Consider the following 15,537-nt stretch of genomic DNA (forward strand, 5'->3'; position numbering starts at 1 on the left):
TCACTCTGGATTGAAGGAAAAAAAAATCTTGTGGATGGAATGCTTACTGCTTTTCAAATATTTCGTGCGAAAATGCCATTTACACCCACAGCTGCTGCTGACTTCTCTTTCTCCCTTCTTTTACAAGACAAGGAGGGGGAGAGGACACAGAGAGAAAAAAACTGAATAATTTTTCAAGATATTTAAATTAGAAGTTAATTTTATTAAATTTTTTTATAATTCGGCTCATATGACAGATAACATATTTTGATTTTGTCCTGATGATTTACAAGACAATTTAAAACTTGAATCCATGCACAAAGGCATGGAAATGTCACAAACATAGCTTAGAGAGGAATGGTCTCTCAGGTAAAGTTGTTTCAGCACATGACTTTGTTTGCACTTTAGAAAAAAAAGAAAGGATTACAGTGAAAAAGAAAGGAATTACTTTGATGAAGAGTTGGAAAGTATGTTGCAATATTTTCCTTCCAAACAATGCAGTTGTGTAACTTTTCTAAGCTTTTGCAGTTAAACATGTAAAACAAGTAAACAAATCCCTTGGGAAAAAAACACCAAAAATCCTAGTGCTATATTGGAAACTTCGCATTCTAAACATCTGTTTCTTTATTCACTTTTCAGTTATGCTCTAACAAGCAACTAAATAAAAGCCTGTCAGCCCCTTTCCCCAACTAATTTTTGTAGCTGGAAATAGTATAAAACCCAGCTATGCTGCAAAGCCAGACATGATGGAAAGCAGTTTAAATACTTCTTAAACAAATAAGAAATGAAAAATCCTCTTCACAGGGCTCATACATATTCTATCACACAAGCCATCAGTAATCCCCATTTCTGCCTTCAGAACAAAGAATAATTTTTCCAAATAATGTATTTATAAACAGACATAATTAGATAGTAAAAGAAAGGAGCTCTTCCTAGCTACACATGCAGAATGGACAGACAAGCAAAGAGAGCTCGTGTTACCTGCTACATAAAGTTTAGAAATAAACAACCTTTAATTGAACATGTCTTGCTTTTGAACAATCTTGTATAATTCTCAGTGGTTCAATGCACAGTGGAAGTGCACCAAAAAAAGGATCATAGTTATTCTTTCACTTACATTAATAAACCAGTGCTGAAGAATAGGAAGGTGTAGGATGATAAGGTCAAGAAATTACAAGCAGTTACCAGATTTACAATAAGATTTGTTTTTATCCTCTTACTGCTTTCTTACTGTAACACCATCCTGATTTATTAAGGTAATACTCCTCACATGTGACACATCACAAAGCAACCCCTACATACAGGGAAATCCGTAACAAAATCTTGAAAACAAGACTTTTTTTTTTCCTTTGATAGGCAGATACTTCTCTTCAAAAAAAGACAATGTATTCCTTCAGGGAAGAATATGCAAGAGTATACAATCACTCAGCTATTTAACCTCTGTGCACTCTTATGCTTCTCATATGTACCTCAAAGACAGTTATCTTTTCGTTTGGCCACAGCCTTTTTGGTCAAGGGCTTTTATGGATATATCTTAGAAGGGCCATTGAGAGTCACAGTACTACTGAGAATGATAATATTCAGAGAGACACTGAAGGAATATTCACACCAGCATAAACCCAATATACTGTGCCAAACCAAAATAACACACTTACCAGATCAAGCCCAGAATTGTAAATTTCTTTGATCAGTATGAATATGATTTATTTAATTATTTAGGAAGCCTGAGGAAAAAATTCTAAAGTCTAAATTATTATTTCCCTTGTAAACACTATTGTCTCCATTAAACTGTTGCACTAAGGACGAAAAACTAAGCTACAGAAAGCATTTCAAGAAAACCCACTTGGGAGTTTTGGATCCCACTGAAATCAGTGCTGGTTGGGAACTTAACCTTTTCTGGATTTCATTACACCTACTGTTCAAAGCCTTTCAGTCACAGAACATACTGCTGTTATCAAAAGGAAAAGATTGCCCCACATCAGCTGTCTGTGGCAGCTCTGTGTGTAAACACCTGCTGGCACATCCTGTGGGTCAGCCTGCCCACCGCGGGTACGGAGCGCGCACAATACCCGGATGGGAAGCGTGGCTAACATTTTTTAACATTCTCCTCTGTTTAGTGGAGCTAAAAGAGATTTGGGGAAACATTCACTAAGAGCTATTTTAGGTTTTGCAAGGGAAGCTCAAAAGGTTGAAACACGCTGTTCTATGCCAGACAAAAATTTGAGTAAGTTTAAACTTAGAGATTTGTTTCTGAAACAACTATAAATGTCTCACAGCACTTCTATAATAATTATCACATTCAACCAGCAGAAAGAATCAGCAAGCCTGAGTCTACCTGTAAGAATAAAAATTATAATCTCAAAAAACATTAAAATAACATCATCACACAGCATTTTCACTGCAAAATGAAAATATGTAAATATGTCATAAATCTCTAGGAAAGGATAGTCCCATAATTATATAATGGCCAAAGAGTGATAGATATCCAACATGGTCTTTGGAAAACAATCCTGAAGTACACACAGGTTCCTGAAGAAATCTGGGGAGGGAGTGGGAAGGAAGTAATAATCACACAAAATTCCTTTACTAAAGAAAAATAGCAGGAAAAGGAGCATCACCTCAAATATAGCACTTTTGTGTGGGTTTGGTTTTTTTTTGTTGTTTTTGTAGTTTTGTTTGTTTTGTTGGGGGTTTTTTGATTGTTTTCTCTTTTGAATTTGGTATTTCTGGGGGTGGAGGGCTGCTTTTTTAGGACTATAGCTGTATCTTGACAGTGATGTTTTGGAAAACCATTCATTCTTTTACAGCCATGGAAAACACACGTAACAAATTGCAGAGTTAAGATCAGAAAACCATGTACAACCTTTTTCTCTTAAATGCCTAAAATATTTAATTTCCTTTTGTTTCTAACTTCATACTTGGCACATCAACTATTCCGTCCATTTCCTTAATCCATATTTATTTGTTACTTATTCTGGTAACAAATAAATAAGGAATCTGGTCCCACACTATTTCTTGATCTTCCTTTTTTTCTCTCCCTCTGGCCTGAAACCCTGGTGCCTGGTTTATTGATTTCTCTACTCTGCTTATACATGAAAAAATCCACTTAGGAAAAGAAATTGTCTTTCAAAGAAGAAGGCAGAGTTGCTCATCTGTGAAAGAGGATGAAAACCTCAGTTCAGTATCAACACGAAGTATTCTAATTCCCAGTGAGAAAACAAAAGCAAGAGGCCCAAAGATTTCTCAAGGAGCTACCTAAAAATACAGGTCACATTGTAAAATTCAGCTTATTTGGAAAATGAAATAATGCTTGTATAGATGACCTATTTTTAAAAATCTTCTATTTTGTGAAGAATTGATGCAGCTTCTAAAGGAAGTCTAAGAATTCAGACCACTTATATAAATTACAATATGATCATTATAAAGACTATATAACTTCATATTTCACCACAGTTAGGAGAGAAGTAAAGAAACCAGAACTCTGGCTCATATCTAGTTCCTCAAATGTTTCAAATGAGAGAATAATCATAAATTAGACTATCCATGGGTTCCTGAAGCCATCTTCCAAAACCAACCACTATCCAACAGGTTCAATCTGTTAAGAAGTCTGTTTCCCAGACACCAGTAGTGATGGGTTGTTCTTCCAGTAGTCAAAATCAAAATTTGTTTTGAATTTAGCAAACTTTCATCTTTTTAGAGACAGAAAGTGGCTTACATTATTTCTAGAACGCCAGTCAAGGAAGCTCACATATATATATATATATCATGATACAATAATTGCTTTTTAAATTCAGCCCTAAAAAATATGGATACAATAACACTTCTTAAAAATAGTTTATGTTTTTGACTTTTTTGTCCAGCTTTTTTCAGGGAAAAGCACTTCTGGTTTTACTGCTCTTAAAAATGAAAGTAAAGGCATATAATCTGTCACATGACCATTACAGATTTTACTACATTGGTCCAGTTCCTTCTCAGTTTACTGTAATGCAAGGTCTGCTTTTCCCAAATTAAAATTAAAAAATACTTTCTCTACTTTTTTTTTTTTTAATATTAACACAAATGTATTGGGAAAAACGTACAAGATGGGCAACATTTAGTTCCCTTTAGGAAAATACAAATAAAGTACAGGTGGCAGAGAAAGAATGGCCTTTATAAACAGAACAATAAATCCAAACTCATCTTCCAAACATTTGAAAGTACTTACACATGTGTGCTTAAGCCTCTTACAAGTGCCTTTGATCAAAGTATATAGGGAATAAAATGTATTGTGTGTACACGTCTCTGAAATGCAAGAGACAGGAACTTGAAGTGTACAATGTTAACATTTGGAAGAAACTGTAAGAGGTATTCAGAGAAGCAGAGTTGTATCTTTAAAATCCTGCTTAAAACACCAGGACTTGCAGCCCTCCCACTATTGTTACATTGTCACAGTCCTTAACTGAAGAAATTGTTAGGACTTGATTTTTATACATCCATTTACAGAGGGGGAAAAAAAAAAAGTAGTTTACTAAAAGACAGCATTCTACAAAAACAAATCTCAAGACAGATTCTTTTATCTACTTTTCATCCTCAACCAATACCAATCACATATGATAACAGTTGGCAGGACATCTTCAAAGGAAAAGTAATACAAGGTCAGCTCATGAAAGAAAGCTTTTACAGGATGACAGTGGTACTGAACCTTCTTTGGCTGCTGATAGCATCACTGTTGTCAGCTCAGCACTGAAGCAATGATTCCAAACATGGCATTAGTACAATACATTAGTTCATGCAGCATAAGAGGGTGGAAAAATGCCCAAAAGCATGGTAAGATTGCAGTACTCCAGCAGCCTCTTCTCAAGGACATTTGAAGTAGATTTTACTGGTTCTACAATCACAAAGATAGGAGAAAAGCCCAAGAAATTCCCTCGTGGCTCCAGGTCTTTCAAAACTTCAGTCCATCTTCTGACTTTCCTTATCTCACTCATGCAAGACATCTGTCCAAGGCTCAGTAATGCAGCCCTGGATGTCCTTTCAGTCAGCATCAGGCACAAGTAAAGGAACTACTGTCCATTTCTCAATTTTCTGTGGCCCAAGAGTTCATGTTTCCCCCTCACTGTTTTTTTCAGATAAAACTGTATTACCAGATAATACAGAGGTCTCCACAGCATCTGAAACAGCTACTCAACCCCAGCATGGAAGCTGCACTGTTTATATTGCATTTTACATTCTTCTTTAGTCACACTTGTATTTAATAACAACAAGAACAAAAATTTACATTTGTAGCCAATATTTGTATTTTCCATTTGGCAGTTCTGATAGTTTCTCTCACAGAATAGAGTTAAAACTGACTTGGCAGGGATTTATCAGCATTTCATCTGCTAAACCATTCCAGCCAGAAAATCAACTATATTGTCAACAGTTTGAAGAAGCAAGCTTCTACTTGTATTATGTGACAATGTCACAATGAACACAAAATCAAAACAAACAAGAAAATATAAGCAGGGCTGGGGGGAACCCAAACAGATCAACATTTAAAGATTTGGTTTTTGTAATCCCTAAAATAGAAGTTTACATAGCGCCAAGTACTTCAGAAAGACCATTGTTTTTTTAAATCTTAATGACATTTCCCAAGCTCTCAAAGCATCTTCCAAACTATTGTACCAGGAAGGAAAAAAAGCACAATCAAGAATTTCACCAACAGTTATGGTAATTTCCAAATGTGACAGTTTTTCAAATATTGACTCCCAAAAGTAATAACAGTCCTGTGCTCATCACTACTAGAAATACAAATTTTACAGGACTAACTTGGTCTTAAATGATAATTTCTGTGAAAAACAACATAATTATAACAGATGAAAATTTATGAACAGTTGTACTGATAACAGAGAAATTATATTTGTATAATTTGGAAGACAAAACAGCAGTAAAACCTGATTTTAATGCCAAAATATCTATGCTTATATAATGAAATATTTGGATAGCTCTGCTGTGCACTGTACTTATTTGTAGAGTCAATAATTCCTTGTTTATTAATAGAGCTGTAATAACACCATATTTTAATACCAAATCCTTTAATCTTCTTGTTTAATCAGTAAATCTGTCCCGGTTTGGAAAGACAAGTGTCTGCTAATGAAGGCAGGAGCCTAGGACATAACCAAAGCTTGGTTCTGAAGACAGCAGGAGGCTCCACTCATTACAAGAAATTTCTGATGCTTTATCAAGGAAAATATGTCCGAACAATACAGTGTAAGTAAAACTTTCAACCATTAAAAATGTGATTACTTCAATGTTGATCCTCTTAGAAGCATCACCTCAATACTCCTACATTCTTTCAGAGCTTTCTCCCTCTAGATCATGACACCTGCTTCTGAAAAATTTCTCATTTCTGAGCTAAAGTCCTCAAGATCATCACCATTAAGGATCACTGCCAAATGTAACATATCTAAGGAAAGTGTGGATTGGTTGACAAACAAGGGTATTGCATTCCTACTGCACCTGTTTCAGAGAGGAGGACTGAGTGCTGTGGTATTACAAACAAAATAGGGAAAAGATGGCGGCAGAATAGAAAAGATCTTATGTATTCTACATCTCAATGTATTCCTGAAGATGTGGTTATGAAGGACAAAATAGGGTGGGAATGTGGACATGAAGCATCACTCACCATTTCCTGAGATGCATACTTTGGATCTTCAGGATCAACTGACCAGTAGCAGTAGTCAAAGCTGAAGGCCACAGTTTTTTCTCTCGAGTCCCAACTGCTATCAAGCCTACTGTCAACCTGACAATAAAAGGAAAAAGACAGAAAGACCAAGTCACTCTGAAGCTGACCCAAAAAAAGCATTTTCCAAGTTAATGGGAAGTTTATCTAGGATCCATCTTGTGGAAAAGGAATGGCAAAAGAGTTAAACCTCTTTATTCAATTTCTTTGGTGCTTAGACACCCATGACAAACCTGCTAGAGCATTTTCACTGAAGGGTTCATTTACTACAGCTAAGGTTCCCCAAGACACATACAGCAGACATACTTCATCTAATCTTCATAAATTCTGTGTATTAGCAGGAAAGCTTTATAAACCTTTTGATATTTCTCTGAAATTCTTCTGTTTCACAGAGAACCACATGACAGAAATGAGACCCCAAGCAACAAGAAAAAACAATTTTCCCACTGCATAGTCAAATATGCGGGTCTCTTCCCCAGTTTCCCCTTTGCTTTGTCATGGTTGCAAGCTAATACTTCTGTCACTGGGACTGCACAATCCAAACTTAACCTTTATGGGCTATTACCAATGACAGTGAAGCCTTTCTAGCACAACAGTCAACAATTACTGAAATTAAAGGAAGTGTATAAATCTTTCTATATAATCTTGCCCAAGTGAATTATAATAAAACAGATAAGCTTATGAACACTCAAAGGAGGAGAGTAATGAATCAAAACATGATACAAAATTAACACCATATACATGTAATATTTATTTAATTGGTACCTTTATTATAACCTCAGCATTCACACTAACTTAAGCAGAAAAAAAGCATGCAGGCTCCAGAGCTCTCAAGGAAGATGATGGCTACACTCAGTTTATTCTTATAGCTCTTGGTCTTCTACCAAGGCCTGAAGTGTAGCTTTACACAATTTACTCTATTCCATACAAATCAATTGCACTCTGAGGGGAAATATGAAAGGAAGAGAGATACAGGGAATGAAATTATCCAGATGTTAGTAACAGCAAGATATGCAAAAAATCCTAAACAATTTACCAGCAGCTCAAAATGATGGCATGCAACAGGATTGTAGAAGCTTTGATAAATATAACATACAGACAAGGCAAGACAACTACCTGTTATGTGTCTTCTCAATTTCCATTCCCACCCCCCCCCTAAAAAAAACCCCACAAACTACTACCAAACCAAAACATTCCTTCCCCACACTTTCACTGCAATAATTCTAGGGCTGTGCCAGTTTAAACTTCTCCCTTAATATTTCTATTAAAATGATCCAATAGTCAAGCAAATGGAGAAAATGATCAGGATATCAGGATTCTTATATGGGAAAGAGAAGACAACAAAAAACATACCTTTATATTTCTGACTTTCGCCACTTTGTCATCAATTTCTACAATCACTCTTCCTCCTTCTGCTCTCTCTCTGGAAACATAACACATTTTAAAAACTCATTTAAAATATAAAGAATCAAAAGTGCATGCCAAATTTCTAAACTTCAGAAATTTGTGTTTACTTTAGCAAGCTGCAAATCAAAAACTTCAGATATCAATATACATAGATAAGACTCTGTGACATAAAATAGCATTTGCAGATCTGCATTCAAGTATGTCAAAAGGAAAGGGCTAAAAAAGTCCCAAGACTGTGGTGATTAAAGAGCTTTGAAGTGTTTTTCCTAAATACATTGTTGGGATTTTATTTCTGTTTAAGTGTTGTTGCTTTTACAAGAAATAGAGTGGAGCATTGGTAGACTGGCTGTGCTTTGTGGGGTAGGGATCCATGTGACAGACTTGTGAGCCGCAAGAATTGTCAGATTTTTCCCACTTAATTCAAAGGACTTATTGCAGTCCTCAAGAAGTACTCTTTAGGGGGAAAAAAGTGCCAAACAAACAATAAAATCAAAAAACTGTCCTGAAATGTAAATGGACAGGATTGTTTCTCAAGTGCAAAGGACCATGCACTCATATATACTGTCTAAATCTGTCATTGGAATCAGCTACTACTGGAATCAGCTACTACATTGGAATCAGACTGACTACTACAGACAACTTCCACATCCCAAATGAACCATGTTAGAAAAGAATGAGAAAAGTATGTGGAAAAAGAAAAAACAAACAAAAAAAAACAAACAAAAAAAACCACCCTCCAAAAAACCAAACAAGCAAAACCCCCAAAATAAAAGCAAAACAAAAACAAACAAAAAACTGCCTCAAACCAAATTAATTTTATTTCTGGGCTGACAGCAGGATAGCTACCTGAAGAAAACAATGCTCTTATTTATCCTTCTCAATAATTATAGTGGATTTTTTAATAGAAGAAGAGGTCAGTGTCCTATTTCTCCACCTTTGGTACTGAGAAGCTAAGAGCAAGACAAAGATGCTTTATATTTTCTCTATATTTTGCTTTGTGGTCTGATACTGACAAATCTTTTAAAATGCAACTTTCTCATAAAGTTTTGATGAAGCCAAATATCTTTGTAAAGCTGTAAGAAATTGGTTTAGAAATAAAAGCAATTTTGTCTTTAGTGCAGTTTTGTCAAATTTTATTAAAATTAAGGTGAAGACACACTGTCATTTGGGGTTAGATGTATGTTTATCTCCTGATAATCAGCTGGATCAGTATCATTAGGTCAGTTAAAAATGAGGGCAGATGAAACAAGAGGTAGAAAATTCAAACCCAGCTGACAGCTGCTCATTCCTGGCCCTAGACCTTTTACAGATTCCTTTCTATGTGTGCAGAAGTATTTAGTCCCCCACCAATCACAATCTGCCTTCACTGAGGGCTCTGACTTCCAGGTGGCCAAAAGCACATCATCCCCTGTCTTTGGGTCTCTCCACTTCTCAGTTTTTACCCCATGCTTTCTGTTGCAAAATAAGATTCAAAACAATGCCTTAGCACACTTAAGGCTTCCATGAAGACAATCACTGTGACATTTGAGCTTACCAAGCATAAAGAGGTTTTAAGCACATTTCTGGGCATAGCTGCTCCCATTTTTCAGACAGAAACAATCCTTTACTTTAAAGTCTCTTGCTTTACATCACTGATTTCTGAGGTACCCTCCTTGAGACAGACTGAACTCGGTATTTCCTGTAGTACATATTTACATGACTCTTCACATAGAAAATACAAGGACAGCTCCCAGAGATTTGGGTTAAGCTGTGAGTTCAGCTGTTCAACACATCAGTCACCGGAGCTCCAGATCCCAAGGGAACGGGAAGCATATTATGTACAGCTGGGTACCAATGCTGCACTATGTACAGCTGAGCACAGAACAGAGGTTTCATAAGGCTCCCTAAAGAACAAAGGAACAAGGAACAGTGCCTAAGGACACGGGCTGTGAGTACCTAAACTAGAAATGTGCAACTGATCCATTTAACCCGGACATGTGTGGCTTCATAGATGTTTTGACAAGCAAATGCTTTCCAATGTGAGTTACTTAGGGGACTTTGATATCCATGCACAAATCTCTGCCAGGTCAGATAATAGACAAAGCTGACAATTACCCTGTACAGCAGGTCTGATTTAAGAGGCAATGGGACATTTGACAGAATTTCACAATATTTTAAGAGCAGCAGCAGAGAAAACCAGAGGGATTTTTTAGGCAAGAGCTTGCTCTCTTACACATACTCTCTCCTTCACTGCCCAAGTATGATATTGGCCTTATCCTGCTTCCCAATACCACAAGCATAATGCTCCATTCTTACCAGCCTAAATAATTCACCCAGTTCCTATCCTCCTCCTCCTGTGCACACACATCATTCCCTACAGGTATCTGCTATGTGTTCTCACTGGCATCACGTCCATCTTGGCTGGGGCAGTCTTCAACTGCTCTGCGAGTCTTGTGTCCCTTCCCCTGCTGCATTGTAGCCAGTCATAGGCTGGTGGCTCTGCTCCAAAGATACATAATCCTACCTTCTTGTCAGTTCTTCCAGGGTCTAACCCAAGTTTACATGTACACTCCACAAGTAAACCACTGTTTCTGCCTGGACACATGCTGAGGTCAGCAAACAGATTACTGAGAATAAATCAGACAGAAGACCTTGTTCTCAGGTCCCATTCCTGGGTTTCAATTGTGACTTGCACAACACTGAGCTCAACTTATTAAAGCAATGCTCAAACAATGAGTTGGTTTTTTTTTTTTTTACTTAAGGGAATGATGCCAGCATGATTTGGTCACCACTAGAAAATTCAAGCTGAGAGAAAGCAGATCCCGTAAAATTTTTACCTGCTATGCTATTACAAGTCTTCACTGAGCATGTTAAAGAGCTTTAATGATTTAGAACTTGGGCAGAAATGGGTAGATTGAGATGGAAATCCCATCAGATTTCAAATTTTAAAATAATTTTGAGAATTCAAATAAAAGGTCCCCCTAAGTAGCTTTTATATGTTTTAGAACATAACGTTATGGGGAAATTATCTCCTGCAGCAGCTAAACAGCTCTGGGTGAAGCTTAAAAATAATTTTAAGCAACCTAGTCTGAAACAGGCATTCATTTGTGCTCAAATGGGTGAAATCTGGAAAAGTTTTTAATCTTTTTAAATGCCAGGGTATTCTAGCTGCAGAAGTAAGGCAACCTCAACAACAAACACTGTTGAAACTCACTACCCTCAGTCCACACGTATTACACATAACCCTATGAAAAAATTACTTTGTGATTTCTTAGAGACAGATGCTCTCACAGGCTATAGTCATTACTAAAGATTAAAGAAGAAATTCCAAACATAAAATCTTTGAGATACAAAAAAATTCTGGATATAAAAAAAAATTATACTCCTATTTACATATCAGCTTATATTAAAATAAACATAAACCCAGTAAAATACAAACAACACAAAATGAAATTACCCCCTTTTACCAGAGAGCATCAAAGATTCCACACTATGCAGCCATAAAGCTTGATGCAGCCATCAAGTACTTTTGTTTGAGTCTCACAAAACAAGAAAGCCACGAGAAAACAGGGACAGAACTAAAATCTCCCCTAACTCTGGGTGCATATTCACAGCACCCAGACTTTTATCTTAACTCCAGACTGTTGCTGAAAGATGCAATTTCTCTTCACTGCTCCAGCCTCCCACATGTGTTTCTACTTTCTAGCAATCACTCACCCATGCAATGACTCAGATCAGCTGTGATCAGGAAAACAACCCCCACACCAAAATAAATAATCAAGGTGTCACAGGACTCTCAAGCCCTTCCAGAGCACTGAGCCTGGCAGTCACACAACCTGCTGAGCCAAAGCAAGAGACAGGACAGGAACACGTGGTGGTGGGAATGGAGATCCTTCCCTTCTGCTGCAGCTTACAGCCAGAGACCAGGGAGCACAAAGCAAGCAATCTGTAGCTGGCAGCTCTACAGACTATGCATTTGAACTCTCTGTAAACACATATTTGTATCCTGTTTCATATAGGTACAAAACAAAGAACCTGGTGAAGGAAAGCATAGTTTCCTATCTAAAGCCCAGGAGGAAAAACGGACTCACAGCTATTCTAGATATTTTGACCTTAACTTCAACTTGCAAACACTAAAAAAGCTCTCTCAGCAAAACCTGTGTTTGTCACTACAGTCGTACACACAAGTGCAACAGCTTGCATTTGAATGATAAAGTACCCTTAGGAATGGATGCTCTGCTCCACAGGTATGAAAATTGTATTTTTTTGTACCAATAAAATCATCTTCAAACCACATTTCTCTAGTAACATGTTTGACTTCTGCTGCTCAGAAGTCACTGTGGTCCTAACATTTATTTTCCCCATCCTCTCCTCTCACCCACTACTAGAAAAATGCATGCTGCATTTGGGAAATGACTCTCCTAAATTATTTTCCCTGAAAACAAATTACCTATACAAAAACAAAGCTGTAGAAACACCACTTAATGGTGCTTGTCCCAGAAAAGACCTGCATCTTCTCAGTCACAGAAAACTTTAGAGAAATGAAGACCCAGCAATAGAATAGTAGCATAAATACAGAATGGAGTGGCAGGGCTGTAATGGGGAGCTACAAGGGAGACCTGTCCAAAACAAAGCTGCTACAACAATCCAGAAAATACAGGCAGCCCAAAGGGCTATATCTCATATCCTTTGCTGTTGCTATGAAAAATCATTTTTGCAGACAGGATGTAAAGCTAATGCAACTCCTCAGGGACAAAGACATTGCAAGAATGAGTGGGTGGGAAAGAATCATGGGAGGATCAAGACCCTGGAGAGGGACACTTCCACAGCTTGCTGAATCTCAGTGAGATGAGCTCAGACACAGAACACAGAAGTGCAAGGAGGTATGTAGAGCTGGAGGAAGCAGTGGGTGGAAAGAAAGGGGGAAGTTGTTTTTTTTATACATTCTAAAATTTGCCACACTTCTCCACCCTCTCAAATAACAGGCACTTGGAGAACAAAGGAAGCTGACTTTTTAGAAGTTGCCTGTTTGTTTTAGGAACATGTACATGTGATAAAGCAAAAATACTGTAGTCATTAGCAGCAGACACATCATACAACAAAACAGCTTCTACAAATACAGGCCAGCAAAGTACTCACCAAAGTAATCAAACACCAAAGCCAATACATACAAATCAAGTACAAGAAAAGTCTTAATTTTTTTTTTTTAAATCAGCTTCAAAAATAACCCTGCAATGTAATAATTGCAATAATGTTTTCTGCTTTTCTGCCAGTTCCCACCACTCAAGCTAACTCCAAACCCAATCTGTCCCTCAATTTCAAACATAGTCCCTCAAAAGTAGGGAGTCAAGAATATCAATCCCTCCCCTCTTGCAGAGGCTCTTCCTGAAAAAAAAGTATATGTGTGGCATCCTTCTGTGGCAGGATGTGTACCAGCAGTTACTCCTACTGTCTCTTGGACTGTCACTTCCCAGGATGTGACCCACACCTATGACAGCTTATAAGTAAGGCAAACATTTACCACTTGTACCTGGGGACACTTTGGGCCATCTAATGGCACACCTATGCAAGCACCATGCCTACAGTTTATATATAAATCCTGAAGGAAGTTTAGCCCAATGATTCCCTTGGATGTGAAGTCTAAAGATTTTATGGGGGAAACTTCAGTTAGTCAGATTTATCTTTTCTTTCCATTAACAGTATCTCGTACAGTGCCTCTGACTCCTGTTTATTGGCAGCCTTGGCAGAAGGATTTTGAGAAGATGCCATCTTTGCACTTCTTGAGTGACTGACCAACCTTGGCCAACAAAGAAACAAAGAAACTATGCAGGGCTTATTCTCATATTTGCAAGTCTTCAGAGAACACTGTCACAGGAAAATGGGTTGAGGATATACCTGTCGAGAAACCCAGGCTGCAATGAGAAGAGCACTACGAGTCCATGCTGCTCATCAAAAATGGTAGAGAATGTCAAAGCTTTCAGCCATTACACCTTCTGCACTTTACTGACAAGTTAAGGTACCTCCAACCACAACTTCCCAAACACAGCATCCCTCCACAGCACCAGCCTAATATGTATCCTTATACCTGCTGCTGTGACCCATCAAAGTCGAAGTGCTAATAGTATGAACATCCTCACTTTGGGCAATGCAGAATTATTTTATATGTAAAAATAAAGTATCAACAATCAAGTACATTTATCTAAGACCCATTTTCAGTGTTTCTCATTATTCTCATTACCCAGTACCATTTTGGATATTTCTCTTTAAAGTCAAAACTGTTCCACTGTGTCTTACAAATGGGAGTGCACAGCTGGTCAGCAATCCTTCTACCAAATTCAGAACAGATGTTTATAAATAATTCTAAACTCTCTACTGAAGCCAAGTACACAGAGTTCAGCAAGACAGCATGCTGCTATGAGACAGGCTGCTCAAGTAATTTTTTGTGGCTCCTCCCAGCAGTATGGAGCTTTCATTGGCTCTCATAATGCCTAACAAATCTGAAAGTCAAAAATCAACAATCCTAGTGATTACTATTATTCTTGTGTGGTTTCCTTCATTCTCCTGTGCAAATACTATATAGCAATAAAAAAATGAACATTTGGTGCAGATATAAACATGAGGCATCTTCCTTGATAAATCCAAGTCAGAAATACTCCTGCTGATACATCAGTGCTTTGAATTTTGGAATGGTGATGTTTTCTTTTAAAGTAGAGACATGGACAGGAGGAGGGAAGAGGAGAAGAAAAAGCCATTTTCATCTGTCACACAACCAGCATTTAGAAAAGCATGGAATAAGAGGATTTAAAACAAAGCTACAGTCCAGTCAGTGCAGTTTCATCCACCCTTGATTTCACAGATGTTTACTGAGCAATGACATAGCAATTTAGACTTTTGTATCAAAGGAATCCTGTACAAATGCCATATTTTCCACGCAAACCAGAATGTGGATACAGAAGTCAGTTTTCATTCCTTGAAACCAACTAGTATGTGAATGGCCCATATAGGGATCAAACCTACAACCCCAGTGTTATCAGCACCATGCTCTGACCAGCTGGTCTCATCTCAGGGTCATGCAGAGTTCTGCTCTTTTAGGAAGCTAGAAAGTCTGCCCTTTATCAAACCATGAAAACCTAGTTCATGCAACTTCAAGAAAAATACATCTGGGAAAAGCTGCTGATGCCATACCCTTTATAAAGTAACAGATATGGCTTATGGAAACCACCCGCTAATGCCAAGTACAGATGCTAAGAGAAAAGAGCAGCCACCTCAATGATAGCTTACATGAAAATTTAAATAATAGACTAAGTAAAAGAAAATAACTAATTTTACAGAGGGAGGAAAATATGTCAATATAACCTTAACAGGATATACAAATGTTAAGATATATTTGCTTGGAAAGGGACTTTCTTTATAAAACCAAAAATAAAATCACAACTTTTCTTTTAAAAATCCTAGCTCTGCTGTGGAAAAGC

General features: G+C 37.4%; 1 protein-coding gene across 2 annotated transcripts in view; it reads right to left on the reverse strand.

Moving 5' to 3' along the window:
• The window catches only part of STARD9 (StAR related lipid transfer domain containing 9), a 95,766-nt gene that overhangs the window by 74,922 nt on the left and 5,307 nt on the right, over positions 1-15,537 (reverse strand). For both annotated transcript variants that reach the window (XM_021533517.3, XM_021533516.3), the window contains exons 2-3: positions 8,033-8,102; positions 6,623-6,739 (exon numbers count right to left, since the gene is read on the reverse strand). In XM_021533517.3, the coding sequence (XP_021389192.2) occupies positions 6,623-6,739; positions 8,033-8,102 (187 nt within the window). The remainder of the gene's footprint in view (positions 1-6,622; positions 6,740-8,032; positions 8,103-15,537) is intronic.

This window comes from Lonchura striata, chromosome 6 (genome assembly GCF_046129695.1).
Source record: "Lonchura striata isolate bLonStr1 chromosome 6, bLonStr1.mat, whole genome shotgun sequence".
Classification (NCBI taxonomy): Eukaryota; Metazoa; Chordata; class Aves; order Passeriformes; family Estrildidae; genus Lonchura; species Lonchura striata.